General features: G+C 39.2%; 1 protein-coding gene across 2 annotated transcripts in view; it reads right to left on the reverse strand.

Annotated features, from left to right (window-relative positions):
- The window catches only part of LOC146307791 (cadherin-18), a 167,993-nt gene that overhangs the window by 92,286 nt on the left and 58,710 nt on the right, over nucleotides 1-16,997 (reverse strand). For both annotated transcript variants that reach the window (XM_084746854.1, XM_084746853.1), the window contains one exon: nucleotides 10,036-10,604. In XM_084746854.1, coding sequence (XP_084602980.1) covers nucleotides 10,036-10,266 — 231 coding nt within the window. In that variant the 5' untranslated portion in view covers nucleotides 10,267-10,604. The remainder of the gene's footprint in view (nucleotides 1-10,035; nucleotides 10,605-16,997) is intronic.

Consider the following 16,997-nt stretch of genomic DNA (forward strand, 5'->3'; position numbering starts at 1 on the left):
TTTCACAACTCTTGTACTCAGACCGGCGCCGGACAAACAGTAGCGACATTTGCTTCATGTTGGCTGCGAAGGATTCATTAAGACTGCATCGCTTTGATGTGGAAAGCAGGCCTTGATGAGGCAGAAATGGAAATTGAAAGTGGGAGTCACAGTGTGGAGCAGTTATTCTGGTTGCAGTATAGTTTATAGTACACAAATAAGATGTAACAAGTCATACTTTGTATGAAATTTGACAAAAACTAAAAGTAATACTTTCTTTATTAGGCAGTTGTTACACCCTAATTATACACCATACATTTAATGGTACACTAATAAGAAGTAACAAGCTGTAGGCTACTTTGTATCACAACAGATGAAAACTGGAAATAATATTTTCTTTATTAGACAGAACTAGCCCCTTTATTAGACCCTTGTTAAACTTAATTAGAGGGTAATAGACTTCCATAGTGGGTAATTTGGGACAAATTAAAACAGACCAGAACTGTAAACTAAAGTGTATTCTTTCCCATTGTTAGACCCTTGTTAGAATTTAACTGCTGACATCTTACAACAGAACTGAACCATAAACTAAAGTGTATTGTTTCCCACTGTTAGATGCCTATTAGGCTTCATGAGGAGGTCATTTGAGATGCATTACGACAGAACTGTACTGTAAACTAAAGTGTATTTTTTTCCACTGGTAGAGCATTGTAAGAATGTAATTGTTGACATATTGCAACAGAATTAAGGTATAACTACTGTCTAATAAAATACATTACTTTTTGTCTAAAGCACAGCTGTATGTTATGTCGTATTAGCGTACTGTGAAGTAAAGTGCATCCATCAACAACGTGCCTGGTGAGTGGAGCAGGGGGAGGGTGAAGGGGAAGGAGAAATGAGCGGCAGTGCCTTGGCTTCGTATTTGCAATTAGTGAGGAGGGGTGGGGGTTCGTTTTTGATTAAATCTCGGCTCTTTTACTTCACTCAAGAGGACTTAATCACTTTCTATGTGGGCGTGCTTGATTGTCTGATTATCACCACATTTTGGCCATGCACCCTCCCAATCAACTCCTCTGAGCGCCCCCTTCTCTTCAATTGATTTGTAACAGTCACAGTAAACCCTGATGATGGAGCGCCAGCCTAATGACCATACATCAAGAGACAGTGATGAGGGGCGTGTTGGAAGACGTGCAGTTGATGCACATCACACAGATCCGCCCTAATAGTTGTCCTCTATTTTGACATCTGCGGGGAGAAAGAGAATGAATCGTTGTCTTCCCAGCAGGATGGTTGACTTCTTGATGTACAGTAATGAGATTATTAGAGTCCCGGAAGCAACTCTGACACTCATTTAATGGCTCTGCCTCTAACTCCTGCTAAAATTTGATATTGGAATGAGACAGAAATGAAACCGTCAGCAGATCAGCATTAGAAAACATGTTTCTGCCTCGTGCTCTGGCAGTGAGTGAAGGCAAATGGTTTTCGTCTCGAGTGTCTAAATGGTGCTAATATGTTTGAACGTTTCAGCCAGAGGACAGGGGAATGCACTTTGGAAATTATGCATGCCTGCACAGACAGCGGACAGAACCTTTAAGGTTTTTTTTCTTTCATTTTTTTTTTTTTTTTTTTGAGCAGTTGTTGAATCAATAGAAGTTCAACTGCACTTCCCTTGGGTTAGCTTTCTCTTTTATCATCATTTGTTTGTAAAGGCCCACTGATATTTGATCAGTGTATCTAGGGTGCCAAGTCCTTGATAGTTCACATTTTCACCATGCAAAGACTACCTCAAACCCAGGAAAAGAAAAAGAAGAAAAAAGTGAATATCTCTTCGCAACACGTGTACACACAAAAATCACCAAATATAGATGTTGGCACCATACTGATTTCTTCAATTTTAATAATCATTAAATGTTTAAAGCTGCCAAAATCAATACTTTTTATATTGACAATGCATTATATGTCTGTGCGCATTGTGATGGTATCACAGAGTCTGTCCCCACACAGATGGGGCAGCAGGCAGCTGTTTTCAGAAAAAAAAATGTTCACTACAGAAAATGTTAGCAGCAGATCATAGGCCCTGTTTACACCTGGCATTAATATGTGTCTTGGGTGATCTGATCACAAGTAGTTCTAAGTCTAGGCATAATACATCAAATACAAATTAGTAGTAGAAAATATATTCAATTAAAATACAAGTAATTTGTGATTTGAAAATACAAAAATACATTCTTTACAAACAGATATAATATTTTAGGCATTCAGAGACCTCAGCATAACTTTAATTGAACAATATGTAAGAGTTTTAGAATTTTTTTAAACTAAAATTATCAAATGAGTGTTAGGAAATGACAGTTTTAACATTATGTCAAAAGCATCTATGTATTGTTACATTTTTTTGCAGAGATATCTACTGAAATTAGCATGCTAACCACCTAGCTCAGCCTATCTTGACTTGAAATACTACTTTACTTTAAGAAACCAACTGGTGACACTGACTTTACCAGCTGGTATTTTTGCCAGTTCTACACCACATGTGTTATTCACTTGCATTTAGTCTCTCTTAGACTCTTAGACTATGATTAGGGTAACTGTTGTACAGGGTTTTTATTTTTACAGTTTAAGCCTGGGGATAATAAGGTGTCTTATTTGAGAATCTACTATAAATAAATAAAATCTACTCAAGTATATAATATTTACAATTTACAATATATGTATTTTAAATACACATAACTGAAATACTGCTTATGTCTGCCAAGATGCATTGAGATCCAATCAATCAGTCAGCACATATGGCCACTTTCTTTTAGCAGCGTGTATGCAAATGTGTCTGGGCCACAGTGAAGGACCACCTACTCAACAGAAATCCCTAAAGGACACACAAAACAGCTGTCTGATGTCCGTTTGGTTCGCTGTAATGCAAATCATGTGTTTGGGCTCTCTTACCTGCCACAGTAGGCCCCAGATATTTATGAACACACTGTCTGTTTCAACAGCAATATCCCCAGACTCCCTTAAAATATTGTTTAATTTTCTAAGTAATTGAGTTTGGAGAAAATTTATAAACTGTTAGACCTTCTAGTAAAGTTGGCCAATGTTAATAATATGTTATTTTTGTTCCTTATGTAAAAAAACATTGTGTCCATTTGGTCCAGCATGTTGGCTATGACTGTTGGGTTGCTGGTTAAAAACAGCACATTTGATATTTGCAAACAGCTATGTATATATTTGCATAAAGAGCAGTCGCTCCAGACGCACTTGGACGCATTGCAATGAAGGTGTGAACAGACACTTGCAATCAGTCACCCAAGAAGCATGTAGATGCCAGGTTTAAACGGGGCCGTAGTGGAGCGTTTAGAACCTAAAGATCCAGGTATTTTCAACAGGTGGTGGTGGAGACCAAAACAGAGCTAAAATATGTTAATACTGGACCAATATTTGTCAGGTAGCTTGTTCAGGAGTCTGCAATCGGCCAGAAACAATCAATGAACACTGCTTTGAATAAGTTAGAAAGAGAGAATTAACTGTTTTTCTCTGTTTTGTATCACTGTAAACAGAAAATGTTTTTCAAACCGTTAGCCAGACAAAAAGAACAATCTGAAGAAATTATTTTGAGCTCTGGGGAACTGCTTAGAGCTTTTTTTCACTGTGTTCACTGTTTTTAACATCTTTTAAATTCATTAAAACAGTAATTGAAAGTATTCGTAAGTAAGAATTAAATTTTTTGTACATGCAGCCCTACTACACATATAAACAAAGATGCCCCCCTGCACTCATGCATGTCTGTGTCATAAATATTATCACGTTTGTCAGCGGTTGCTAAGTATTATTTCTGTCATTTTCAGGATGTTTCTCTTTCCAACTATGCAGAGTAATAATGTGGCACTGACTGTGAAAATTTCCTTGTTATTTCATGTAACACTTGACTGGTTTAACACTGAAAACATTCCATTTTGCATGCACTTGTTTTTTGCATTGCAAAGTGTGGGTGAAAAGCAATTTTATGTAAAGAAAAAAAAAAAAACCTTGCTTGGCGCTTTTTTTTTCTTTCTTTCCACTGTCAAGCTATTACTGTACAGGCAACAAGACAGTTGCCTGATTCTGTCACAGCACAATCCATTTTTAGATGTATGAATAAAACATTTAGGCACCTTTCTTGGAGGTCGCCACTTTGCTCTGCAAATGAAAACAGGAGAAGACAAGGGGTGTTCCTCCTCGTCCTGGTTGAAGCACCTATTCTGTGAAATTTTAATTATTTACCAGAGGTGGCAAAAGTTCACATTCTTAACTCAAGCAGAAATATAGATACTTGTGTAAAAAAAAAAAGTAGAAGTATTGATTCCACTTCTGTCTTCAAGTATTGTACATAAAGTATAAAAGTAAAAAGTTGCCCATTTCTACTGGCGATTTCCGTGCAAAGTTCACTGCACATCACCTTCACCTTTTTATCTTGTTACGTTGTTTTTGTCTTGTTACGTCTTGTTACATCCTGGTACATTTGTTGGTACGATATTTTCATTACATCTTTCTTGTCAAGTTACTTTCTTTTATGTTGTTTTTGCTTGTCTTGTCTTCTTAATTAGTCATTTTCGTCTCGAACATCATTTTCCTATTGTTAGATCTTGTTATGTCTTTTGGAAATTCTTTTCCATGTGTTACTGTTCCATCCATTTAGGTTGAAATCAGTCTTGATGTTGGGATGTATAAGGAGAAGAAAATACAGAAATTTGAATTTAAATGTAGGGGGTAAAATTAATAAACACTGTAGTAGTAAAGATAGAAAAGAATTAAGTATTAGGAGTTAATTAGTTTCCACTCCTGTGTACTTGAGCAGCACCCAGACACCCAATGATGGTTCGATTCGAGGATTTCTGACCAAGGATCTATTTCCTTTTTATCAAACAGCTGCAGCTCCTCCAACTAAGTTACAGCCGACAGTTAACTGCAGTTCATACTCATTCGGGGTTCAGGGATTTGCATCGTCTTCTAAAAATTACCATCCAGTCTGCAACCTGCCCAACGACTTCAAAGCGCCACGCTGAGCTGATTGACATGAAGACATTCACACCTCCCATCGGGAGAGTGGCTTGTCTCCTGTCTCGTATCTGGACAAGCCCTGTCCCCTACCAAGCATTTGCGTCTCACTCATGCACAAAGCTGTCATTTCCCAAATGCATCAGCCCCCCAGAAAGGTGTCACTGGGGATTATGGGATACCTCGGGGGGATTAAAAATGTTCTTGACAGACTGGCCGCTTCACTTATTCCCAGAAGTCACTCCAGTCACTTTGCTGTCCTTTATGTGATAGTATTGGTAAAATGTATACAGAACATTTCCAGCTGCCAAGGCCGAATCTGGCTTTGTGGCGTGCTTATATTATATTTGACATTGTAGATTTTTTTAGCACACATACACTCTTAGAAATATGGGTTCCAAAAGGGTTCTTCATGAGGTTCTACCCTGAACCGTTTGCTTCAGAAGAACCCTTTTCTGAGGAAGTGATTTGTCAGGGCTTACTTGTAAGACCAAGGGTTGTATAAGAGAACCTTTTTCATCCAAAGAACCATTTTTAGAAGAAAGAGTTCTTTCAGGATTGTTGAAGTCCTTGAAGAACTCTTCCACGAAGAGTTCTTTGTACTATAATGTAAAAGGGTCCACGGTAGAACCCCTTAGTGGCTTCCAGATGAAACTCTTGGAATCTCAAAAGCTTTTTGGTAGAACACTCATGGTGGATTCTAGATACAAACCCTTGAACTACAAAAAAGTTCCTGGCAGAACCCCCCTGGGTGATTTCAAGATAAAACTCTCAGAATATTAAAGAAAACTTCCCAGTAGAACTCCATTGGTGGGTTTTGGATAAAACTCTTGAAATACAAAAAGATTCCTGGTAGAACCGCCTAAGAGTGTTCTCAATAAAACCCTTGGAGAACACCCTTGATTAAAACCCTTCCAATATAAAAAAGGCTTTCTGTAGAACCCACTGAGTGTGTTCTAGATAAAAACCATTGGAATATAAATAGATTCTCAGTAGAACCCCCCGGGTTGGTTCTAGATAAATGCTCTGGAATATGAGCAAGTTCTCTGCAGAACCCCATTGGTGGGTTTCAGATAAAACCCTTGGAATATAAAAAAAGATTCCTAGTAGAACCCCCTGAGCTCAATAAAACCATTGGAATCTAAAAAGGTCCTTGCTAGAACCCTCTGGGTGGGTTCTGATTATAACCTTCTGAACATAAAAAGATTCTCTGTAGAACCCATTGAGCATGTTCTAGATTAAAACTGTTGCAATATAAATGAATTTTTGGTAGAACCCCTGGGACCTGAGAGTTCTGGGTGGAACCTTTATAACACAGATGGCTCTAAGTATGACCCTTTATGTTGGGTTCTAGGTAGAGTCCTCTGAAAGAGGCACCTTCATAAAAGGTTCTATCAGGAACCAATAAGGGTTCTCCTACAGGGACAAGCCAATGAAACCGTTCTGGTTCTAGTTATCACTTTCATTTCTAAGAGTGTAGAATTTGATTTCTGTGTGCTCTATTGAGACAGACGTTTCATGATAAGAATAGTGACGGTTCCATAGTTCTTATCATGAAACGTCTGTTTCAGAACTTCCCATTTTTTGATGATGGCAATTATCGACAAAGAAAGTCTTGGCAATTCCCTGTGGTGAAACTGCTCATTTGCTGCTCGCTAATGTCCAGAGTTTTTAATCAAGCAAAGGGAACGAGGGGAAAAAAAAGAAAGAAAGAAAAAAACAATACAGCGCAGTACGTGCTGAGTGCATTAATCCTCCTCCTCCTCCTCCTCTCCTGTCTTCGTCTAATTAAGGGTCATTCTGTCTCCTGGCCACATTAGGACACTGCACACCAGTCCCAACCCACATAATTAAATGTTTTTTTGTGCTAACCATCTGGAGACCTCATCTCTTTAAACATGCATGTCAAATTGATTCCTTAATAATGTTTATGTTTCTTCTCAGCGCTTTATTATCATCCAGGATTAGCTGTTTATGTTTATTCTGCTTTCATCAGCGGCACTCGCCACACACACGCGCACAGAACAACAACACCCTTAAGGTAGGAGCAGAACTAGCGCATCAGCCGAACGGCCAGCAGACCAAGCAATCGTGAACTTCAAAGTGGTGGATGAATTAAATCTAAGAGTAACCACGTCTCCATGCAGTTAGTGCATCGACAATCTGACGCTTTGAATATGCTGCAAATATCTTTTAGTATTGTCTAATACTCAGGACACAACACCTCCTATTGTTTTTGTTTTCTCTGTGGGATTTTATGGTTCATTCATGCGTCAAATAATATTAGCAAAAACATGTTTCACCAATAAGTAACCTTTCTTTCCTGCTTTGTCAGCCTTGCAAGGACATTTGTGATTAAAACCCCAGGTTTATTCAATAAACACACATTGGAAGTGGATAGTGATATTTGCTGTTGTTGATTTTTATTTTCCCCCTTGCCCATTTTTTTCCAAGCATGTCATCCCTCCTTTCTTTCTCTTCTCCCTTCAAATGGCACCGTTGTTGAAATACAGACATATGTGCAGTCAGAGCAGAGAAGCGTTCTGCCTTTCTCATTCTCTTTCTCTCGGAGTGCGGTTGAGGGGATTAGTCTGTGCCTGAGTGCCTAGAATAATGATCACTGCAGCGGAGAAACACATTTCAGGAGATAAGGGCAGGCAATCTGCAAGCAGAGGACTTAACCAGCTCCCTGTGGCTTATTGTGGAGCTAACAGAAAAGTCACCACCAACAACCAGGCTACACCGAACCCTGTGCACAAGCAGGAAGAATGCCCAACACTATCTTATCCACTGTGAGGGAAATCAGTCTGTTTGAAATGACACTGAAATTGCAGTCATAAAATATTCTAACTACACTCTAAAAAAAAAGAGTTCTCTGGCGATTCCCCATAGGAGAACCCTTTTTGGACCTTACACAGGCGTTTTCCACCAACATGAAACCATCCGCATTCTGGTTCAAGCGCCTATTTTGAACCATCCTTAGCATTTCAACTAAAAATAAATTGTTCTGGAACGCAAAATGTTGGTTCACACAGAGAACCCTTCGATGGTGTGAACGTTGCACCCAGAACCCTCCTCTGGGAGTTCTATCCAGAACCATTCCACCTACTAAGGACGATAACAAGAACCTGCTTAGACCTTTACTACTGAGACCTTTATCCCAAAGGGTTTATCTAGAGCCCACCAAGAAGGTTATACCAAGAATGTTTTTATATTTCAAGGGTTTTATCTAGAACCAACCCAAGGGGTTCTACTGAGAATATTTTTATATCCCAAGAGTTTTATCTAGAACCTACCAAAGGGGTCCTATCAAGAAACCTTTTAAATCCCAGGGCTTTTATCTGGAACACACTCAGGGGGTTCTATCAATAACATCTGTATACTGGTTCTACCAAGAACCCCTTTATATTTTGGCGCAAAGAATCTCTTGAAATTTCCTCACACAAAGGTTCTTTGGATGGAAGGGTTATTAATGGAACTCTTCCTTACTTCTTCTTTCTTCAAAAAAAAGGGTTCTTCAGACGCAAATGGTCCTGGGTAGTTCCTCAGCCTTTTAGGAAGAACTCTTTTGGAACCCTTATTTCAAAGAGTGTATGCAGTGCCTTTGCTTATAATGTCCCCATTGCATCATACTGTCCGATTTCTTACTGTGGTAGTTCATTTCCCACCAAGAGATCAAATCTGGGTTCATTTCCCACAGTGAGACCAAATCTTATATTTCAGTTCAAAGATGGCTTGATGTGGAGGGCTATTCTGACTTTCAAACCAAATCCACTCTTCCTCGTGTAGCTGGCTTCCCAGAGTGACAGATATGCTGAGAGGCACTCCTTAATTACAGAGAATAAAACATTTTTTTGGGACATTATCATAAGAGGATTTTGGTCAGACATGGTAATGACAGGAGGGGAAAAAAAGCGTGCACCTTTACAAATGAGACCTGAATTTCCACATCAGAAGATAATAAAAGCGTGTACAATGCCGACGTGGCAATCCACCTCAATGGAACAGCTTGCTCCTGCTGCAACCCATTTCTCAACAAACAAGAGGGGAAAGAGAAATGCCAGGTAAGCTTTTGAAAAACAAGTTCCCTTAGATCAAAAGAGATCTTTTTATCAGAGGTGGCAAAAGTACATTCATTCTTTACTCAAGTACAGATACTTGTGTAAGAAAAGACTCTGGCAAAAGCGGAAGTATTGATTCAACTTTTTTACTCAAGTAAAAGTGAAAAAGTACAGGCTCTGGAATGTGTTAAAAGTATAAAATTATATTTAAAAAAACACCATCTGAAGGACATTTCTAGCAGCTGTGTGTGCAGAGCTGAAGCACACAGCACAAAGTGAAACTCACCTTTTCTCCACGGTTGAGGTCCATCAGTCTGTTGCGTCTTCTTATGTCATCTTACATCACTCTTTCTGGTTATGTCATTTTTAGTCTTGTTACGACTTTCACTTTTTCGTCTTCATTTTTGTTCATGTTTCGTTACCCCTTTTACATAACTTTTTATCTGGTTATTTCAATTTTTGTCTTGAAACATTTTTCACAGTTTTTCATCTTCTGATGTCTTATTTGTCCCGTTGTCTTTTTCATCATTTTTCATTTTGTTACGTTTTTTTTGTCTGTTCTGCGTTTTAACTTGATACATCTTTTTGTTGTTGCATCTTTTTCATCTTGTAACATCTTTCTCATCTTGTTACATCGTTTTTGTGTTGTTACGTCTTTTATGTCAGTTTAATTTTATGTCTTTTTTTATTTATATCTTTTCTGTCTGTTTTTTGATAGTTTTCATCTTGAGGCATCTTTTTCATTTCCTTATGTTGTTTTTGTCTTTCCTGTAGTTCATGCACTGATGGATACATCAAGACATCATCTTTTCTGGGTGTCATTGTTCCATCAATTTAGGTAGAAAAGTAAAACGCTATCAAGAAAGTAAATACTCAAGCAAAGTACAGATACCTGAAAACTAAAAGTACAAATACTTCATTACAGTACTTAAGGAGTTACTTTACAATTCAATGAAACTCCTACCTTTCCGACGTACTGTGCATCCGGTCCCATGTGTTCTTCTAAAACAAAGAACTGGTTCCAGATCCAGCCTCGCTTAGGCCGGTGGTGCACCTCTGTCTCCCCATTGGCCAGTTTGGTCTGGTTCTTGGAGGGCACTTTGGTGGGGACATGGTGGCTTGCCCCGTAGCACCTCTGGATGAAGCAGAGGCAGACCAGAAAGGGACAGAGACAGGAGGTGGTGGATATCCTCATGGTGGCGCGTGCTTTTGTAAAGTTATCCCCGTGTTCGAAGGTGGCAAGGTCCTCCCACCACCGCCGCCGCCGCAGACGCCACCACTAGCCACCGCTGCAGGCCCGCGCTGTAGTCCCAGCAAACGATGAAATCTAAATCCAAACTAAGGATATAGTGGTCCCGGTAGATCCTCTAAGATTCATGGCCTCCAGAAAAAGAAGGTTTTACCAGAAAAAAAAGAGCAAGATGCATTTACATTATGGAATTTCCCAGGCTGTGAGATGCTGTGCAATGGACGTGAACTTCTGAGCAGTTCTACCAAGAGCAGAGGTTAATCCCGGAAGCCATTCTGGATTTCCTGTGAGGGAGAGGAAACACAGAGTTAGAGATTAATTTGATGGATATTAGAAGCTAAATGTCCTCTAATTCCCTCCAATTAAATTGCAACTCATAAATCCTTACAGATGAGGACATGCACTTCAAACCGGTTGACTGTGATAAAGTACAAAGAGGCGACAAGAAATCTAGCTTCAGTATTGCAGACGCTCTTGCCTTTGTGCAGATGATGCAAACGAGTTTAGACTTGAGGAGTTACAGCGCTATTAAAAGGTTGTCCATGTCTGTAAGGTCAGAGCGCTGCCCGGTGACTGATACCGCCCCGTGAGGTCAGAGTCATGTATCAGAGCAGAGCAGCGCCTGCACTCCCCGTGACTCAAAGGATGAGTTGGCTTTATTAAAAAATATCCCTAAAAAAAAAGGGTTTGATTTGGATGTTTTAACACGACCGAGGCATACTGCGGGGCTTAGCGTGTGCCTCAGTGCGGTGAATAATAAGTGTGGCAGCGAGAAATACATTTACTATGATAAGGACAGACATCAAGCCACTCAGACGTGAGGCAGGGGGTGATTTTTAGAAGGCAGTGGAATGGAAAACACAGACGGAAACTGTTTTTCTAAATCAAAATTATATATTAAAGATGGCATTGAGGCAGTAAAAAATAACTGCAAGCATTGTTGAATTTCAAGTGAAGCTCCGCTTGTTCCTTTTGCAAAAATATGCATTACATCTGCATGTGCAACTGTGTGGTCGTTGTAGAGGAGGGATTACGGGGAATCATCTCGATTTTAAAGTCGAGATATGTTTTTTAAGAGCTGCTGATGCATGAAATCGGTCCCTGCTGCTTGCAGTTTTTTCTTCTTGGACGAGAGGTAATTGCATCATTTGACCTCGCTGTTCTGAGATGACCTTCGCTGTGATGTCACCACTGTAGAAAATAATGATTTCAGAGTCTCATTTAAGTTGCTTTACAGTAAGATATGATGGCTTTTTTAAACAGGGCACGCTAAGTTCAAACTTAAAACAGGAGAAGAAGAAGAAGAAGAAGAAGACACAAGATGCTCAGTAAGCAAATGAGACAAAAAAAGTTCTTGCTGACATTACCGGCTCTCCAATGCCCTGCTGATTACACTTAAAAACAATTGTACACCTGCTGTGTGACAAAATACTCCCAGCTCAAAGGTCCGCCTAACTAGCTTTTTTGGAGCTTGGTGGAAGGGTGTAGCATAGGCCAAGAGGAACCCATTAAATTTTGAAGATTCAAAGCACAGGGCAGATACACAAATAATTTTTCATTTTCATTAACTTTGCAAGATAGGGCATTTGGCCTTGGCAAAGGTCTGCACTCTCTGAGTGCACATCTAGTTCTCACTGCAATGAACCTTTGAAATAAAACATTTGATAAACACTGCACCAATGCCATTTGTCTTCCGAGTATTTTTTTTTATTTATTTATTTAGGTGTAGCATCTGTACAAATAGGGAACCAAAGGTACCCAGCAGCAGAACTGTCCATTATTAATAAAAACATGAACCTTAAATTTATGTCAGGTCAAAACAGTTTGACCAGCAACAAATATTAGATTTTGACTCTTGAGACCGAAGTTTAGCCTCCAAAATATCATATCTAATGTTAAAAATGCTATTGAGAAATCAGTGCCACAGATCAAAGGTTTTGCTGAGATGAGACAACCACGACCAAGCAAGCGCTTCCTCACATCTTGAAAATATTGGAGGGCATTTATTTTTTAGGTAGGCATTATTTTGACTGACCACTGCATTCAAAAGTTCAAACTTGCACCAGGGGAACATGGGAGGACGCAGTTCTTGCTGACATTATCAGCTCTACCGTGCTCTGCTCACCACACTAAAAAACTCAAATGTTGCGATGTTAAACTTGCAATGTTAAAGAAAGTGAAAAATAATTTGTATCCACCCTGTGATTTGGATCTGCCTTTGCCCGTCCTGCATCCTTCCACCATCATGAAAATTGCACCTGGATCTTTTCCATAATCCTTATTATAAACTCTACACTCAGCTCAAGGAAAGGCAAATGTATTTATTTAGCACCTTTCAGACACCAAAGCAATTCAAAACGCTTTACAGAAGCATAGAAATACATTAAAATAAATTGTTAAAAGAGCTCTATGTAACTCACTATTTTCTGAGATATTTGAAATAAAACAAGTTATGATAAACATTGCACTGCCGCGGTTCGTCTTCCTGTTTTCTACTAAAGATCTGGGGAGCCAAAAGGACCCTGAGTCAGCAGTGTTACCCACTTTTAATGAAAAAATAGCTAAAATTCATCTTGAGTCAAAACAATTAGAGCAGCAACAAATATTAGATTTTTAGGCCACAGTTTAGGTTCCAAAAGATCTATATTATGTTTAAAAGATATGAAGACATCACTGCCACCAATAAATTAGCAAAAGTCTTGCTTTAGCACAAAGTGTGACACAGCGAGAAGAAACTGTTTGTTTGAATCAACAATGGTGGCAGTTATATTAAAACTTTAGCATGTTTCTTAACTGAAAGAAGAGCAAAGAACGGCACTGAAGGCTTTCCTCAATGGAAAAGACGTTTTTGTACTTCTCCGGACTGGCCTCAGCAAAAGTTAGCTTTGCCAACTGGCCATATCATATAGTTCATTGATCTGATTGCTTGACGTTAGTCCACAGTGATAGACAGGTGACTCATCCAGTCACCTGCTGAGCTTGGCCCTTTCCGAACAGTTTTCAAGGATAACTTCCCAACTGTTACTGTGTTACAAACCATCTGGTGTGTCAGGTTAGGCTAGCAGTTCCTCACATGTCAAAAATGTTTTCAAGTAGCCTTTATTTTGACATATCCACCACATATTCAAAATCTAAATGGCTCCTTCTTCACCCATCTCTCAAAACAAAATTTTAGGACACAGTAACAGTTGTACAATGAAAATTGCAACAGCTGTCACCAGATTTTCTTCCATAACCACTCAGCTACTCCATGTGCTCACAAAGCTTCCAAGGCATCCTCAGTGAAACGGATAAAGGAAGAACACTAGCAAGGATTTGGATCTTTCTTTGCTAAATGCAGACTTTGAACTGGAAATTGAATGCTCAGGCTTTTGATTGACATTTAACAAGTCGATAAAAACATGCTTAACACATAAAGAATGCAAAATGAGACAGTATTATGGTGTTTTGGTGTGAAAATTGGTGTAAAGCCACTGCCAGCATATCAGTTTGGTGGATTATGTGGAATGCTAGCTTCCTAATAAAAGGGTGTTTCAGTGGAGGCTCTTTGAGTCTCACCAATGTGCTTCTTAAACATGCAGCACTCATACCAAGTTGCCACAAAAAAGGAAACTGCCTTCCCATTGAAATGAAACCCTAATACCTGCTATAACAAGTGAAACTCTAAGTGAATTACACGAAAGATGTGAGCCAACATTGAAAACAATCATGAAACAGCAGAAAGAAGTTTGATAAGAAGTACCACAGTGTGAAAAACCAACTTCAAGCAGAAGAGTTGGTCCAATATTCAAAGTGCTCCAGTAGAATAGCAGCTTCGTGGGGATTATCGAGAGGACAAACACATGCATTTGATATTTAATAGGATCTAGGAGCTGACAGACTTCAAAGGCTGCTGCTCTCTATCTCTTACAATGCATGTGACAACATTAGAGAGAAACGCTGCAACGGGACATTAATGCAACTTACGACTGTCACATACTTTGAAGGATAATCACTGAATTATTTTTTTATAAATATAAATATTTTCACATATATATATGTATATATATATATATATATGGATTAAGATGTGCTTAGAACCCCTGACTAATCCCCATGTTTCAAATATCTCTACATGCAAATTACGCAGCTCAACTATAGTTGCTGGTGATGTTGACTAAGTGCAGTGGTTGTAATGGGTAATACCTGCTGCCAGCCCCGGCTGTGAAAGGGAAGGCAAAGTCTGTTCCACATCGACTTGGATTAAAGCAGCCAAGGATAAATACTCAGCCACACACTAAACATGTGTAATCTGGGGGAAGATTCTCATCTGCATAGGTAGAGCTACGCCCAAATCCTGCCTCAGCTGTTCACTTCCAGGAAATGATATCGAGCCCCACGAAGAATACTTACGGGGGTAAATCTTTCGAAAGAGATTTTGAAGTTGTTTTTTTTTCTGATTCAATAATATGATTCAACACAACTGTGGCAAATTTTCCTACACGGTCGAGGCATCGCTGAGACAGTCGTGGTACCTGAGTGAGTCAGCCTCTGTGTCAGAATGAGAATATCTTTTCCACTGGTTTCACTTTCGCCTCCCGGGGCTCTCTTCAATCAGGCCCCTAATTGTCTGATTATCATGCTGATTCTAAGCAAAATACATTTCGGGAAGCCATGAAATCAACAGCATCTGGCTCTGACAATGGAAATCATTTCCCTCCGTTTTTATGATGATGATATTGTTTTGTGCAGCCTTCTGCCCCGTGGCATGTTCATACATGTGCAGCAGTTAACAGGGTGGGTTTTGTACAGCAGCAGCCACAAAGAACTACGTTTGAGGGACCACAACAAAAACTTTGCATTTATATTCTATAATCTGTATATTATATTCTGCATGAAGAATATATGCAGATAATAATCTTTTATTGCCTTTTAATTTTGCATTGATTGGGCTCTAAAACAAGCATGGTTGCACTGAATTACATGAACATTATCACATGTTCTGCCACTGGAAAAGGCAGTAGAACATTCATTCATGTAGTATATTAATCCACTGCTACAAATAGTCCCCAACAAAAGCACAATTTCCTTTTTTAAAACGTGAAACTATATATTTCTGACATATTTTCAAGGATTTAAAGGCACGTAAGAATGAAGGAGATGTAAAATTGGTAGAAATTGATAATATTTTCATTATTGGATACTAATAATATACCATACCTGCAAATAAGATGTGTTTTCAACAACTTAGAATGAGCCTTTTATATCTGCAGAGGCTCCTCTTTCACAAAGTTCAACATGTTGCACTTCCATCTTTCTACAACCACAGGAGCCCAAACATGAAACCTTTCATGTTTTCTGAGTTTCACAGCTTCTCCTCCACACTTAGAAGGGGAAAATGAGCTGAGGAAGTTGCAATGTGCAAGCGCACTGCCAAAAGCCATTAAATCCAACACACTGGTCCTTTAAATTCTTAATAGGAAATAATGGGCATTGTGGATTTTGGCCATTTCATGGGATTTGTGGGCAATAAATATAAATATAAACGTATTTAAATGTATGTCACCAGCCTAATAATTTTATAATGTTCAATTCAATTTTTGACTCAAGGTCTGAGAAAATTTGATGAGCTCTGAAAGGATTAGTTGATTTGTCAGTTGACAAAAGGAGAAAAAGGCTTTTTGCAAACCTATTAGTCATTTATCTAGCAATGTGAGTGTGAGTATTTTCTGCTTCCCTGTGTTTTATATCGTTGTTTCCCATCATCACCTGTGGATTTGCAGTGTTCATTGGTCAAAGCAACAAATCCACAATGTTGTGAGAATGCTGTGAGAACTTGAGATCTGCATTTTGACTTCTTTTTTTGGACATTTATAGACTAAATGATCTATCAGCTGCTCAAAATAAACTAATCAATGATGAAAATGTTAATTAGCTGCAACCCCAAACTCAAGACCTTTACTGGATAGCTGTTGGATCATTTCTTTCCCAGATAACTTACAGCTCAGCTGACAAAGATATCCATTAAACCTTTTTGTAACTCCTTTTTTATGTATTAAAATATTAAATATCTTTTGAGAAAAGTTACATCATATTTTATATAAAATATAGACACACCAAGTCATCACATCTCCCTGTATGTGCGCAAACTTTCACAAAAATACTAAAAAACAGCATCTCTGCTCCTTTTTCCCATCACCCCCTCAAGAACGTTCAACCATCTCATAGTGTATTTTTCTGCAGGTGGACTGTTCAGCCTGTGGCTAGGACACCACGGGCAGACAGAAAATGCCATGTCTCTGTCTTCTGTTTTATTCATGGAGGCCGGAAAACTCAATCACAGGGAATCAACTGGTCATGTAAACAACTTAAATTGAATAAGACCTTAGACGGAGCACAGCCAACAGTTCTCGCACATAACTGCAGCCGCTGATGGCACTGCAGAAGGGGAAACACTTAAAAAAGGCAGGACGATGAAGTAAAATGACAGACAGCCAGAGAAGGGGAAAGGATGTGGAGGAGAGCAGCAGAGATGCACCTCCATTCAGCCTGGCAGAGAGGCAAGAACAGCCTCCTGTCGCCTGCCCGCTAATAGCTAATGTTTTGGGCTCCTGCTGAGAGCTCACCCACTGCATTCGATTTCACAGCATCAGCTTTCTGCCGATGTCAAACAGCAGATAGCAGAAGACCAGGGCGGG

This window comes from Lutjanus erythropterus, chromosome 21, assembly GCF_056507025.1.
Source record: "Lutjanus erythropterus isolate fLutEry1 chromosome 21, fLutEry1.hap2, whole genome shotgun sequence".
Classification (NCBI taxonomy): Eukaryota; Metazoa; Chordata; class Actinopteri; order Lutjaniformes; family Lutjanidae; genus Lutjanus; species Lutjanus erythropterus.